Source organism: Salvelinus fontinalis, chromosome 17 (genome assembly GCF_029448725.1).
Source record: "Salvelinus fontinalis isolate EN_2023a chromosome 17, ASM2944872v1, whole genome shotgun sequence".
Classification (NCBI taxonomy): Eukaryota; Metazoa; Chordata; class Actinopteri; order Salmoniformes; family Salmonidae; genus Salvelinus; species Salvelinus fontinalis.
Genome location: NC_074681.1, coordinates 5,665,914 through 5,680,913, shown reverse-complemented (window position 1 = coordinate 5,680,913; position 15,000 = coordinate 5,665,914). Strand labels below are relative to the sequence as shown.

The following is a 15,000-nucleotide window of genomic DNA, read 5'->3' as shown; positions in this document are numbered from 1 at the left end:
ATCCCATCCCACTCATTTAGACATGCACTAGGAACACATACATGCAAACATACTGTACAAACATACATACAACTAATTACAATTGAACATTGAACATAAACTTGTGCCATGCCACCCTTTAAATGTACTGTTAAAAGCTACACTCCTTAACTCTCTTCTTCTACTGTTAAAAGCTACACTCCCTAACTCTCTTCTTCTACTGTTAAAAGCTACACTCCCTGACTCTCTTCTTCTACTGTTAAAAGCTACACTCCCTGACTCTCTTCTTCTACTGTTAAAAGCTACACTCCCTGACTCTCTTCTTCTACTGTTAAAAGCTACAGTCCCTAACTCTTTTCTTCTACTGTTAAAAGCTACACTCCCTAACTCTCTTCTTCTACTGTTAAAAGCTACACTCCCTGACTCTCTTCTTCTACTGTTAAAAGCTACACTCTCTGACTCTCTTCTTCTACTGTTAAAAGCTACACTCCCTGACTCTCTTCTTCTACTGTTAAAAGCTACACTCCCTAACTCTCTTCTTCTACTGTTAAAAGCTACACTCCCTGACTCTCTTCTTCTACTGTTAAAAGCTACACTCCCTAACTCTCTTCTTCTACTGTTAAAAGCTACACTCCCTGACTCTCTTCTTCTACTGTTAAAAGCTACACTCCCTGACTCTCTTCTTCTACTGTTAAAAGCTACACTCCCTGACTCTCTTCTTCTACTGTTAAAAGCTACACTCCCTGACTCTCTTCTTCTACTGTTAAAAGCTACACTCCCTGACTCTCTTCTTCTACTGTTAAAAGCTACACTCCCTAACTCTCTTCTTCTACTGTTAAAAGCTACACTCCCTAATTCTCTTCTTCTACTGTTAAAAGCTACACTCCCTAACTCCCTTCTTCTGCTGTTCACATAAGATATAGGTGATGAATTGATTGTGGCCCTTTGTACAGATTTCCATATCCAAATGTCCAATTGATGTTTGTTTGGGAGGTGGGTTTTTAATCGCAAACATGGTGGAGATGGTCAATTCAGTCCAAGCTGGGAAGGAAGCCACAATCAGTTTATCACAGGAAATAATGACAGATATAGCAACCGGAGGAAAGATAACAAACAAGAACCAATTAAAGTAGCTATATCTGGGTTAAGACATTGCACTACGACAACAAAGCCACATGCCAAGCTAAAAGGTGAAAGGTCATAGTACCAGGTCAAAGGTTGCGTCGAGGGGTCGCTTCAGTGATTTGACAGCCGACTGAGTCTTAATTAGCAGGCAGCGAGCACATGATGGCAATGGGCCAATGGGGTTCAAGCGCATTAACATAAACCAGCAAGCAGAGGTGTATCATGGGGGCAGCAGTGCAGTTTGGGTAGGTGAGAAAAAACAAAACAAATAAAAAAACAAATCATTGGAATGCAGTATACAAGGGGATTACAGAACTAGAACATGCACAGTGTGTGGACACTACAGTACTACGGCTGACAAGTACAGTACAGTTCAATTAGTATCTAGCTAAGTCAAATACTGTGAAAGATGGAAACACAAACAAAAGGAACTGTTCACTGTCATTACTTTAAAAACACTGGGCATTGAGCGATATGGTCACACTTTAAATAAACTATAACTTATGATTCCTTCATAAACCCTTTATAAGGCCGACATAAATGGCACAAAGCATTTATGAGCAAATGTCCTATTTTATAAAGGGTAATATTGGGTTCATACCACATCAGATGTCAGGACCTGTTATATCACCTTTATATAGTGTGACATTTGTTTATAAATTATTATAAATCTATGTAGGCCTTAGATTTACATGTACATTTTAAAAGGGTTTAAGAGGCCTTTATTAAGCAAAATGAGCTACAGTTTGTTTAACGTGTGACCAGTAGGGTCATTCAATCATAAAATAGCAATACACTCTTTTACTGTACGTGTCATAGTCATTGTCACATTACTATGACTATACACCGCAAGGCTTGTTATTGTTCCTCATACAAACAAAGCATGGCAAATACTAAGAACAACACACAAGTGAACAGTGCTAGTTTAGCTGTGGATGTCCAACTAGAGAGGAGGACCATTGTTATATTAGACTTAGACTGCAGTCAGATAAGCACATTGAATACATTGAATATCAACAGGAAGCTGTGCAGGTGAAGACGCGCCCACTGACATAGTTACAGATACAATCAGTCAGTCCAGCTAAACGTCTGTTATTTTATCAGTTAATGCAACCAGCCAGAAGGGACCTTTAGTATAATGGAGAAGTTACCCACAGACACAGATCTAGGATCAGTTTACCCTCCCCAATCCTAAGACCCGTGTCTAGGGGCAGCTTCATCCTACTGAGTGTGTTTTCCTAATTCCCACTATGCAACTGTTACCAAGAGGATCTAAGATGGCGGATTACTCACCATGGCTGCAGCGGCGGTGGCCTGGTTGACCTGGTGCTGGGCGGCCTTGATCTTGGCCTGCAGGTGGGCCGGAGGGTGGAAGTACTTGCACTTCTCCCTGGAGCAGCGGCCCTTGATGTAGTCCATACACACGGTGACCGTGTTGTCGTTGGTGTCTATCATGGTGCTGTCGGAGGGGTGGGAGAAGCGACAGTCGTTCTCCCCCCGGGAGCAGTTACCACGCTGGTACTCACGACACACCTGGTGAGAGGCGAGAGATGTGAACATAACGGATCAGTTTAACCTTCTGCCACAAGGGCTTCATAACGCCGTCATAATCATGACATATCAGATGCCATAAACCAGGGCTGTCAAACTCAGTTACACAGATATGCACAGAGCAGATGTTGAGCAGACATTGAGCAGGGTCATCGGTGTGTTGGACATGGCATTTGTAAGGCAGTAGAAGGCAGCATTTGTAGGGCAGCAGAGGGCAGCAGAGGCTTTATGTTAACACAGCATGTTGTGTTCTTGGGTCAGTACAGGGTTTCTGTGGCTGCTGGAGCGGGGTGTATGTGCGTGCGTGTGTATCTGTCTGCCCGTCCATCCGTCTGTCTGTATCTCTCACCTCCAGTCTGTCTGTCCTCATGAGTTTCTGTGCGGCCGCGGCAGCAGCGTTGGGGACCTGTCCATGGTTGGGGTGGCCTGCCATGAGGACCTGTGGGCTAGGCATGATCTCTTGCTGCATCAGTCCGGGTGACACCGGGCCCAGGTACGGGTTGAAAGCCGCAGCGCTGGCATTGGTGGCCAGGCCTGGCGCCATGGGGAACATAGGCTGTCAGGGGCAGAGAGAGACAAAGGTCAAAGGTGAGAAGTTATACTTCCTGGTAGGTCAAATATTAAATGTACTTAGTTCAACAGTTAACTGACCCCCTATTCCCTATGTGATGCATTGCTTTAGGACTCTGCATGCTCAGAAGCACTGCACTATATAGGGAATAGGGTGACCTTTGAGACGCAGACTATTGTAAGTGTTGTCCTGTAATGTGGTGCTGCCTTACTTGGTGTAAGCTGAACCTGTTGCTGTCTTGGACCAGGTCATAGAGATTCACCTGGATTGGTAAAGGTTGAGGAAATGAAGAGGGGTTTCAGGTTCTGGTATTCACTCACAGTTCAGTTCCATTCTATTTCACTCACAGTTCAGTTCCATTCTATTACACTCACAGTTCAGTTCCATTCTATTACACTCACAGTTCAGTTTCATTCTATTACACTCACAGTTCAGTTCCATTCTATTTCACTCACAGTTCAGTTCCATTCTATTACACTCACAGTTCAGTTCCATTCTATTACACTCACAGTTCAGTTCCATTCTATTACACTCACAGTTCAGTTCCATTCTATTACACTCACAGTTCAGTTCCATTCTATTACACTCACAGTTCAGTTCCATTCTATTACACTCACAGTTCAGTTCCATTCTATTACACTCACAGTTCAGTTCCATTCTATTTCACTCACAGTTCAGTTCCATTCTATTACACTCACAGTTCAGTTCCATTCTATTTCACTCACAGTTCAGTTCCATTCTATTACACTCACAGTTCAGTTCCATTCTATTACACTCACAGTACAGTTCCATTCTATTACACTCACAGTACAGTTCCATTCTATTACACTCACAGTTCAGTTCCATTCTATTACACTCACAGTTCAGTTCCATTCTATTACACTCACAGTTCAGTTCCATTCTATTACACTCACAGTTCAGTTCCATTCTATTACACTCACAGTTCAGTTCCATTCTATTTCACTCACAGTTCAGTTCCATTCTATTACACTCACAGTTCAGTTCCATTCTATTTCACTCACAGTTCAGTTCCATTCTATTACACTCACAGTTCAGTTCCATTCTATTACACTCACAGTTCAGTTCCATTCTATTACACTCACAGTTCAGTTCCATTCTATTTCACTCACAGTTCAGTTCCATTCTATTACACTCACAGTTCAGTTCCATTCTATTTCACTCACAGTTCAGTTCCATTCTATTACACTCACAGTTCAGTTCCATTCTATTACACTCACAGTTCAGTTCCATTCTATTACACTCACAGTTCAGTTCCATTCTATTACACTCACAGTTCAGTTCCATTCTATTACACTCACAGTTCAGTTCCATTCTATTTCACTCACAGTTCAGTTCCATTCTATTACACTCACAGTTCAGTTCCATTCTATTACACTTACAGTTCAGTTCCATTCTATTACACTCACAGTTCAGTTCCATTCTATTACACTCACAGTTCAGTTCCATTCTATTACACTCACAGTTCAGTTCCATTCTATTACACTCACAGTTCAGTTCCATTCTATTACACTCACAGTTCAGTTCCATTCTATTACACTCACAGTTCAGTTCCATTCTATTTCACTCACAGTTCAGTTCCATTCTATTACACTCACAGTTCAGTTCCATTCTATTTCACTCACAGTTCAGTTCCATTCTATTACACTCACAGTTCAGTTCCATTCTATTACACTCACAGTTCAGTTCCATTCTATTACACTCACAGTTCAGTTCCATTCTATTTCACTCACAGTTCAGTTCCATTCTATTACACTCACAGTTCAGTTCCATTCTATTACACTCACAGTTCAGTTCCATTCTATTACACTCATGTGTGTATGTGTGTGTGTTTGCGTGTGCGTATGTATGTGTGTGTGTGTGTGTGTGTGTGTGTGTGTGTGTGTGTGTGTGTGTGTGTGTGTGTGTGTGTGTGTGTGTGTGTGTGTGTGTGTGTGTGTGTGTGTGTGTGTGTGTGTGTGTGTGTGTGTGTGTGTGTGTGTGTATGTGTGTGTATATGTGTGTGTATGCATGTATGTGTGTGTTTGTGTGTGTGTGTGTGTTTTTGTCTGTGTCTGTGTGTGTGTGTGTAAGACATACATGTACTGTACATGAGTGTGTGTGTGTGTTGTCTCACCATAGGCTGAAGCTGTGTGCCAGGCATCATGGCGTTGGCGAGCTGCATCTGCTGGGCCAACATGGCCATGTTCTTCTGTTGGATCAGATTGTTCCTGCCGTTGATCTCCAGCTGGGTCTTCAGGTGACCAGGAGGATGGAGGTACTTACAATTCTCCCTGGAACAACGGCCCTGAGGAGGGGGGGACAGGAAGAGAGTAAATTAGGTGAAAGTTGACTCAGATTCAGACAGCACTGGCATTACTTTGACAGTAAAACATGTACGACAACAACAGACAGAAGATAGATAGATACCCATAATCCATGGTATCATTTAATTCCATATTTATAAAACATGTATAATCTGCAGTATGAGATCATGTCCTGAGGTGACCTGGTGATTTATTATGGTTCCCTCTGCTAGTCAACATCCGAGACATGTCCTGTAAACACACACACAGTCAGCTGACAACCATGTGTGTGTGTGTGTGTGTGTGTGTGTGTGTGTGTGTGTGTGTGTGTGTGTGTGTGTGTGTGTGTGTGTGTGTGTGTGTGTGTGTGTGTGTGTGTGTGTGTGTGTGTGTGTGTGTGTGTGTGTGTGTGCGTGTGTGTGTGTGGAGCTGTTTATAGCTGCACACCCCTAACCCTGCTTCACCCAGGTCTGGACTAAGCCTGGCACTTGCTAATTGTTAAGGGCTCTCTTTTTCTGCTCTGCCCTATGGGAGAAAAATGTGTGTCTGCATCTGTGTCTGTGTGTCTGTGTCTGTGTGTCTGTGTGTCTGTTTGTCTGTGTCTGCATCTGTGTGTCTGTGTGTCTGTGTGTCTGCATATGTGTGTCTGTGTCTGTGTGTCTGTGTCTGGGTGTCTGTGTCTGGGTGTCTGTGTCTGTGTGTCTGTGTGTCTGCATCTGTGTGTCTGTGTGTCTGCATCTGTGTGTCTGTGTGTCTGTTTGTCTATGTGTCTGTGTGTCTGTGTCTGTCTGCGTCTGTGTGTCAGTGTCTGTTTGTCTTCGAGTCTGCATACATGGGTGTGTTCAGCTCAGAAGAGGGTCTCTGTGGCCCTGTGGGACTACCTCCCAGATATCCAGCTAGGCTACCTGTCTGACAGGAAGTATAAACACAACACATTCATATGATACAGAGATATCGCATCACAATATGAAGTGAAACTTCAAAACACTCGTGCCAAGAGTTGATGAACTAACTAAGAGAGACGGTCTATGCTGTCTGCTGTCAATACAAATCGCGCCAAGAAGGAAGGGTGCAGTAGCAGAAATCCTGGAGGACTGGGGTCAGGATACTTCAAGTGTGACACACGCACACACACACAGGCACTCACACACACTGGAGTCATGATCATGTAACAGGTGCCAGACACACATAGGCCTGTCTTTTACATTGATATCTATTTACATAAATGTATTTATTTACATGAAATTCCATGGGCTGTGTCTGTCTGTCCTGCCGCCTGGGTGTATCTCAATACGGGACCTTAGATTTCTAAAGGTTCTATCTGAGATGGTTGGCTTTAAAGTTGCAAACCCTCAATGGTTTGAATGGTGTAAGCAATTTATTTTATCATCTCGTATTCTTTTTAACTTAACAACATGAATTGGGGTTATTTAGAGTTGTATATAGGCAGAGAATATGGTACAGAATATATGTCCATAACAAAATTTTGACCGAAATGCAGACAATTCCACGTCATAATTCCAAGACCTCCATTAGTCTAATGTGGTTAGATCTTTTATTCTCCTTCCCTTCATTGGCACTGACCAGAAACACTTGGACAGGTGAAAGGAAGCCAGTTCCTTGTGTATCATAACCCATATTGCGTTCATCCTGTGTTTTCTGGTCAGTGCAGATGAAGGAAATTAGATAAGGAGAGGAAACCACATTAGACAATTGAGATGCACCCTCAGAAGTTTCCCCACTCAGATACAGGCAGGAAGAATTTGCAGTTTCACATGTTGAGCTTAAATTTCACATGTGAAACCATATTTGCACATGTATTAAACTTATAGTTCACATGATAACACCCCCTTTTCACATGTGAGAAGAAAAGAATATGTGAAATTTGCAGGAAATCTCACTTTCACATGTGGAATTGCAAGTTAACATGTGAAAATCAATCACATATGAAAATCAATCACATGCGAAAATCTTATTTGCAGTTTCACATGTAAGAAAACTCCACATGTGGAATTATAAATTCACATTTGGTGGTGAAATAGTGTTATTCTTCTCACATGCGTAAAGGTGGTGTTAACATGTTGCAATATCAATATTTCCACATGTGGAATTGCAAATTCTGTAATGCCGTACTGTAAAAAGGCAACTTAGCCTATCTGAGTATAACTATTCAAGTGTGTTAAAAATAATGATTTATTGTTTCTGAGCCATCCGTTTGGAGTGTTAGTGCTGCAGGCGCATGCCTCTCGTCATCATATGTTGGCCAGTGACCGTTGGAAGAAGCCCAGTGAAAAGAACAGAGAAGCTAGTGCTCTGGGTCTCCTTATTAATCCTGTTTAACATGTTACAATTTGCGCTGTCACATGCTGACCAGACTGGACACGTCACGTGCGCGAGCGTCGCAAAATAAATGTAGAAATCAATGTTATTCAATTATTGCACACACACTGCTCGCGCGCGCTAACGAGCGTCTGCGATGCCATGGGCTAAAATAGAACTCCTTTCTATTTCTGACGCAGATCGCGCTGAAAGTGCCTCTCCCATCTCCTCATTGGTTTATAGAAGCAGGTACCCACGTGCCATCTCCTCATTGGTTATACCCACGTGGGTGATTGAAAGACGAACTGTGTTGCCGGTCGTCGTGGTAGTACTATGAAAGTTTAGATGCCGATCACCATATAAGTTCAAAGATGAAAAAGCCTGGAAGAAGGAGAGATGACTAGAAATGATTAGGTTGGCCGTTTTATGTGTGGATTCATTGGTGGAGTAGAGGACCTTGTGCATATCAGGTAAAATAACAACTCAATGTTTATATCTCAGGACAAATTAGCTAGCAACAGCAAGCTAGCTAAATAGGACACATTAGCTATAAAGTGCAAGCTAACTAAATAGGACAAATTAGATATAAAGTAAAAGCTAACTAGCTAAATTGTCATTCATGTGTAATGCTTTTCGACCTGTCCCCAAATTAATGTCATTGGTTAAGAGTTTGTTTTGACATTTTAACCTGCGTGTCGTGATCGCGTTTGGTGTGGGGAGACAACATAAATGTATACACGATGTCACACGATGTCACACGATGGTGCACGCGCACAGCCGGTTTGGGTTCCGTGTCAGAGTTAATCAGTTAACTCCAGTTAACCTTTTGTAATTTTAGTGCACAATACACTGAAAATATCCAAAATCCATGAAGCTAAAAAAAACAACGCAATGTCAAAACAAGTTGCCTTTGAGTTGACCTGATTTTGCTAACCGTTACTTTGGACAAAATGAAGACGTCAATATACTTGTAATGCTTTTTGTGTAAAAATCTTACATTACAGCTCTGAGCAAATTATGAATTTGAATCATTTGACAGCCTCAGTTGACCTTAAAATGTGAAAAGGAGGAAAGTATGGTGGAAATGAACACGGGAAAGTATGGAGGGAATTAACACGGGAAAGTGTGGAGGAAATGAACACGGGAAAGTATGGAGGAAATTAACACGGGAAAGTGTGGAGGAAATTAACACGGGAAAGTATGGAGGGAATGAACACGGGAAAGTATGGAGGAAATTAACACGGGAAAGTATGGAGGGAATGAACACGGGAAAGTATGGAGGGATTGAACACGGGAAAGTATGGAGGAAATGAACACGGGAAAGTATGGAGGAAATGAACACGGGAAAGTATGGAGGAAATTAACACGGGAAAGTATGGAGGGAATTAACACGGGAAAGTATGGAGGAAATGAACACGGGAAAGTATGGAGGGAATGAGTCGGTCATGATTGCTCATGGTCACATGATGATGTAGCCCCGCCTGTGACTTGATCGAATGGTCAAGATGTTGGCTTCAAATCAAATTAAATCAAATTTTATTGGTCACATACACATGGTTAGCAGATGTTAATGCAAGTGTAGTGAAATGCTTGTGCTTCTAGTTCCGACAGTGCAGTAATATCTAACAAGTAATCTAACAATTCCCCAACAAATAACTAATACACACAAATCTAAAGGGGGGAATGAGAATATGTACATATAAGTATATACAACCCATTCCATGTGAGACCCGGGTTCTAATACCACGTGTCTGAGTCATGTGAAAAATGTACTTGAAAAATCCATGTGAAACTTCACACATCTGTTTTTCACATGTGATTTGTTCACATGTGTTTTTCCCCCCTTTGTTCTTTTCACATCATTTTTTTATGTGCTTTTTTTGTAAGGGATGAGTCATTCACAACAACAACAGGAGCCGTTATGCCTCGGTATAGTGTGTGTGTGTGTGTGTGTGTGTGTGTGTGTGTGTGTGTGTGTGTGTGTGTGTGTGTGTGTGTGTGTGTGTGCGTGTGCGTGTGCGTGTGCGTGTGCGTGTGCGTGTGCGTGTGCGTGTGCGTGTGTGTGTGTGTGTGTGTGTACGTGTGTACGTGTGTGTTGTGGTGTGTGTGTGTGTGTGTGTGTGTGTGTGTGTGTGTGTGTGTGTGTGTGTGTGTGTGTGTGTGTGTGTGTGTGTGTGTGTGTGTGTGTGTGTGTGTGTGGTGTGTGTGCGCGCACGCACGCATGTGCTTTATGCCTCATGGACAGTGTCTGTTACAAGCAGACGTCTACACAGACATCTGACTTGTTGAAACTTGAGACACAGAAATGTGAACAACTGGGTCAAATCATGGTCCCTGCCTCAGCAGTCTGCTGTATGACTGGCTAGCTTGTTAAATCACTGTTGCTAAGTCCTATCACTGCTAACCTGAATTAGAAAGGAGACACAGCTAAACGACTAACATGTAAACGGTTGAAAGCCTCAACAATTTTACTCTTTCAAGCTAAATGGTGCATGCAAGGCAGACGGGATACTCTATGCAATGGTAACACCACCAACCTAACAGGAGTTATGACTGTAAACATTTTGACAGAGGTTAAAAGAGAGGCCATATTGAAGCCTCAACGCAGCTCTTAGACTGGACTAATGGACTAACTGGCCAAAGTGCAAACACAGTGAGTCAGAAACTCAGAGTGAGACTATGCCAAGCTTATTTTGAAAGAGGTTCTGAAAATAAGTTCTAAAACTGAGCAAAACTAAGCACACTCAATGCTACTAACCATAAACTCAAGTCTCCATGAGCTGAACTGACATTCCTAATCATTCTGACACAGATAAGGGGGTTCTGAAACAGAGCTGCATCTCTACTAGCCAGAGACTGGCATGCAGGGGGGCAAGGGAAGGGGCCAGAGTAGTTAACAGGCCTTGAGGGTTCGCATTGCGCTCACCCCACCTGACCCCATCCGTCCCACCTTGGATTTACAGCTGTGGCATTTGCCGAGGGAGGTCGTGTGTGACGACAGCCAACCCCCGTACTAGGAAACTTGCAGCCCTCTATTCTACTGAGCCATTTACTTTATGTTCATATTCTTTTCTTTTATTAGTTCTTATTGTTGTTGTATTGACGAGACGGAATCTGCAAGTAAGCATTTCATTGGATGGTGTAAACCATGTGTATCCTGTACATACGATGAATACAACTTGAAACTTTAAATCAAAACAGTGGCTAAAGCAGGCTGCCATTTTGAATAGTGAAACGTCAGCCTGTGGAAGCTGGGAAGGGGACAGACAAAGTGAGTCACGTACTGAAGCATAAACCTGCGTCAGTGAAACGCTAGAACCTGCTGCATGACAAGTCTGTAGTGATGGTCAGAGGGAGAGGGAGAGAGAGAATTTAATTGAATTGGGGGGGGGGGAGCGAGAGGGTGAGTGGGTGGGAGGGGGATGGTTAGAGAGAGAGAGAGAGAGAGAGAGAGAGAGAGAGAGAGAGAGAGAGAGAGAGAGAGAGAAGAATCCCGGCCCTAACAACAGAAGAATCCGAGCCCTAACAACAGAAGAATCCCAGCCCTAACAACAGAAGAATCCCAGCCTTAACAACAGAAGAATCTCAGCCCTAACAACAGAAGAATCTCAGCCCTAACAACAGAAGAATCCCAGCCCTAACAACAGAAGAATCCTGACCCTAACAACAGAATAATCCCGGCCCTAACAACAGAATAATCCCGGCCCTAACAACAGAATAATCCCAGCCCTAACAACATCGTAATTCCTAGAATCCATGCTTGCTCCCTGATGCTCACAGATACATACAGGCAGAGACAATTATTAAGAATTGTTGCATACAGGGAAGTCAGAAATGAAACACCATAGATTTAAAGGCATATAACCACTATTCAATAAGCAGAGGAAAAGCAAGGCACTCTACAACAATTACATTGTCTTCATTAAAATATCCTGTACATCTATATACAATGGTTCCTTATATCTGTCTCTGATGTAACGTATAATTAGTGTACCTTTAATACAATGAGACCCACATTATGACAAGCAGCTGGATTATACAGCTGTTTCATAAGAATAGTCTTTTAAATATAGCCTGGCAAGTCTGAGGTCTCGCTTTCCTCTGCTGTTGAAAAACAAGCCTTATTCCACTGCTCTAAACAAGCCTTATTCCACTTCTCTAAACAAGCCTTATTCCACTGCTCTAAACAAGCCTTATTCCACTGCTCTAAACAAGCCTCATTCCACTGCTCTAAACAAGCCTTATTCCACCTCTAAACAAGCCTTATTCCACTTCTCTAAACAAGCCTCATTCCACTGCTCTAAACAAGCCTCATTCCACTGCTCTAAACAAGCCTTATTCCACTTCTCTAAACAAGTCTTATGCCACTGCTCTAAACAAGCCTTATTCCACTGCTCCAAATAATCCTTATTCCACTTCTCTACACAAGCCTCATCCCACTGCTCTAAACAAGCCTTATTCCACTGCTCTAAACAAGCCTCATTCCACTGCTCTAAACAAGCCTCATTCCACCTCTAAACAAGCCTTATTCCACTTCTCTAAACAAGCCTCATTCCACTGCTCTAAACAAGCCTCATTCCACTGCTATAAACAAGCCTTATTCCACTGCTCTAAACAAGCCTTATTCCACTTCTCTAAACAAGCCTCATTCCAATGCTCTAAACAAGCCTCATTCCACTGCTCTAAACAAGCCTTATTCCACTTCTCTAAACAAGCCTTATTCCACTTCTCTAAACAAGCCTTATTCCACTGCTCTAAACAAGCCTTATTCCACCTCTAAACAAGCCTCATTCCACCTCTAAACAAGCCTCATTCCACTGCTATAAACAAGCCTTATTCCACTGCTCTAAACAAGCATCATTCCACTGCTCTAAACAAGCCTTATTCCACTTCTCTAAAGTGCCATGTCTCCCAAAGGTGACTATTCAGCTCCAAATATGTTAAGAGACATAAGTGGTTTATAATAATTTGGTCTATTTGCAAGTAGAGTATTTTGCTGTGTCATTCTAGATGTGAGAGACAGAGAATAGGTGTGGGGACACTGCAGCCGTTCCAGCTGAATATTTTCCCTCCTACATTCATCTCTCCTTCATTCTCTCCTCAGAATGAGAGACAATGCTCTTATTTGCTGTTAAACGAAGCAGGGTGATTGGCAAGTGCAGACACACACCATACTTTGTCACAGTGGGATTGAAGCAAACAATGAATCAGCCTGCAAAGAATGCTGGGAGGAGCCACATCCCTTCCTGTCAAGGCAAGAGGATGGAGTGTTGAGGAGCTCTGAGTTTGTGTGTTTTTGTGTGTGTGTGTGTTTGTGTGTGCGTGTCTAGACAGAGAACAGAACCAGCGACAAGCTTTTAGACACCTGGGATGTTAGCACTGAGTCATCTAATCCCCACACCCTTCAAAACACCCACCCACCCACCCCACACACACACACACACACACACACACACACACACACACACACACACACACACACACACACACACACACACACACACACACACACACACACACACACACACACACACACACACACACACACACACACACACACACACGTCTACGTGCATAATCCAAACACAAGACTCCTGATAAGGGCTGTGTTTATGTAGAGAGACCAACCAGCAGACCCCATCACAGTCTCTCAGCTTGACTGGTGGAGAACTCCTTTCACAGTGTCTGAGGACAGGAAGCTTTGACCTCCCAATACGGTTGGCCAGAAGTCACTGGGACAGAGAACAGAGATATGGCTGATCACAACACAGCAGACTACAAACGCAGAGCTACTGGGACACTAACAAGACTGTGACTCCAATACAATGTAATGCACTGGAGACACACACACACACACACACACACACACACACACACACACACACACACACACACACACACACACGCTAATACACATAGGAAGACGTGTTTCTCTCATTTCCCCCTACTCCATCCTTACACACAAATATGGCACATACACTACCGGTCAAAGTTTTATGACATCGACTCATTCAAGGCTTTTTCTTTATTTATACTATCTTCTACATTATAGAATAATAGTGAAGATGTCAAAACTATGAAATTACACATATGGAATCATGTAGTAACCAAAAAAGTCTTAAGTAAATCTAAATGTATTTTATATATTTATACAGAAGATAGCCCTATTTGGTAAAAGACCAAGTCCATATTATGGCAAGAACAGCTCAAATAAGCAAAGAGAAATGACATGAAGGTCAGTCAATACGGAAAATTTAAAGTGCAGTCGCAAAAACCATCAAGTGCTATGATGAAACTGGCTCTCAAGAGGACCGCCACAGGAAAGGAAGACACAGAGTTACCTCTGCTGCAGAGGATAAGTTCATTAGAGTTGCCAGCCTCAAAAATTGCAGCCCAAATAAATGCTTCACAGAGTTCAAGTAACAGACACATCTCAACATCAACTGTTCAGAGGAGACTGTGTGAATCAGGCCTTCAGGGTCGAATTACTGCAAAGAAACCACTACTAAAGGACACCAATAATAAGAAGAGATTTGCTTGGGCCAAGAAACACAAGCAATGGACATTAGACTGGTGGAAATCTGTCCTTTGGTCTGAGACCCAGAGTAGGTGAACGGATGATCTTCACATGTGTGGTTCCCAACAGTAAAGCATGGAGGTGGAGGTGTTATGGTGCTTTGCTGCTGAAATCGTCTGTTATTTATTTAGAATTCAAGGCACACTTAACCAGCATGGCTACCACAGCATTCTGCAGCGATACGCCATCCCATCTGCTTGGGACTATCATTAGTTTTTCAACAGGACAATGACCCAACACACCTCCAGGCTGTGTAAGGGCTATTTGACCAAGAAGGAGAGTGATGGAGTGCTGCATCAGATTACCTGGCCTCCACAGTCCCCCGACCTCAACCAAGTTGAGATGCTTTGGGATGAGTCAGACAGCAGAGTGAAGGAAAAGCAGCTAACAAATTGACTTTTAAGAAGGCACACCTGTTAATTGAAAAGCATTCCAGGTGACTACCTCATGAAGCTGGTTGAGAGAATACCAAGAGTGTGCAAAGCTGTCATCAAGGCAAAGGGTGGCTACTTTGAAGAATCTCAAATATAAAATAGATTTTGATTTGTTTAACACTTTTTTGGTTACTACATGAT

General features: G+C 42.7%; 1 protein-coding gene across 15 annotated transcripts in view; it reads right to left on the bottom strand.

Moving 5' to 3' along the window:
- The window catches only part of LOC129813630 (muscleblind-like protein 1), a 108,623-nt gene that overhangs the window by 20,249 nt on the left and 73,374 nt on the right, over window positions 1-15,000 (bottom strand). For 11 of the 15 annotated variants that reach the window (XM_055865986.1, XM_055865984.1, XM_055865996.1 and 8 more), the window contains 5 exons: window positions 5,361-5,531; window positions 3,438-3,488; window positions 3,005-3,211; window positions 2,398-2,637; window positions 1,187-1,240 (listed from right to left, as the gene is read on the bottom strand). In XM_055865986.1, the coding sequence (XP_055721961.1) occupies window positions 1,187-1,240; window positions 2,398-2,637; window positions 3,005-3,211; window positions 3,438-3,488; window positions 5,361-5,531 (723 nt within the window). The remainder of the gene's footprint in view (window positions 1-1,186; window positions 1,241-2,397; window positions 2,638-3,004; window positions 3,212-3,437; window positions 3,489-5,360; window positions 5,532-15,000) is intronic. The other 4 variants (XM_055865992.1, XM_055865994.1, XM_055865990.1 and 1 more) reach the window with 1 other exon arrangement.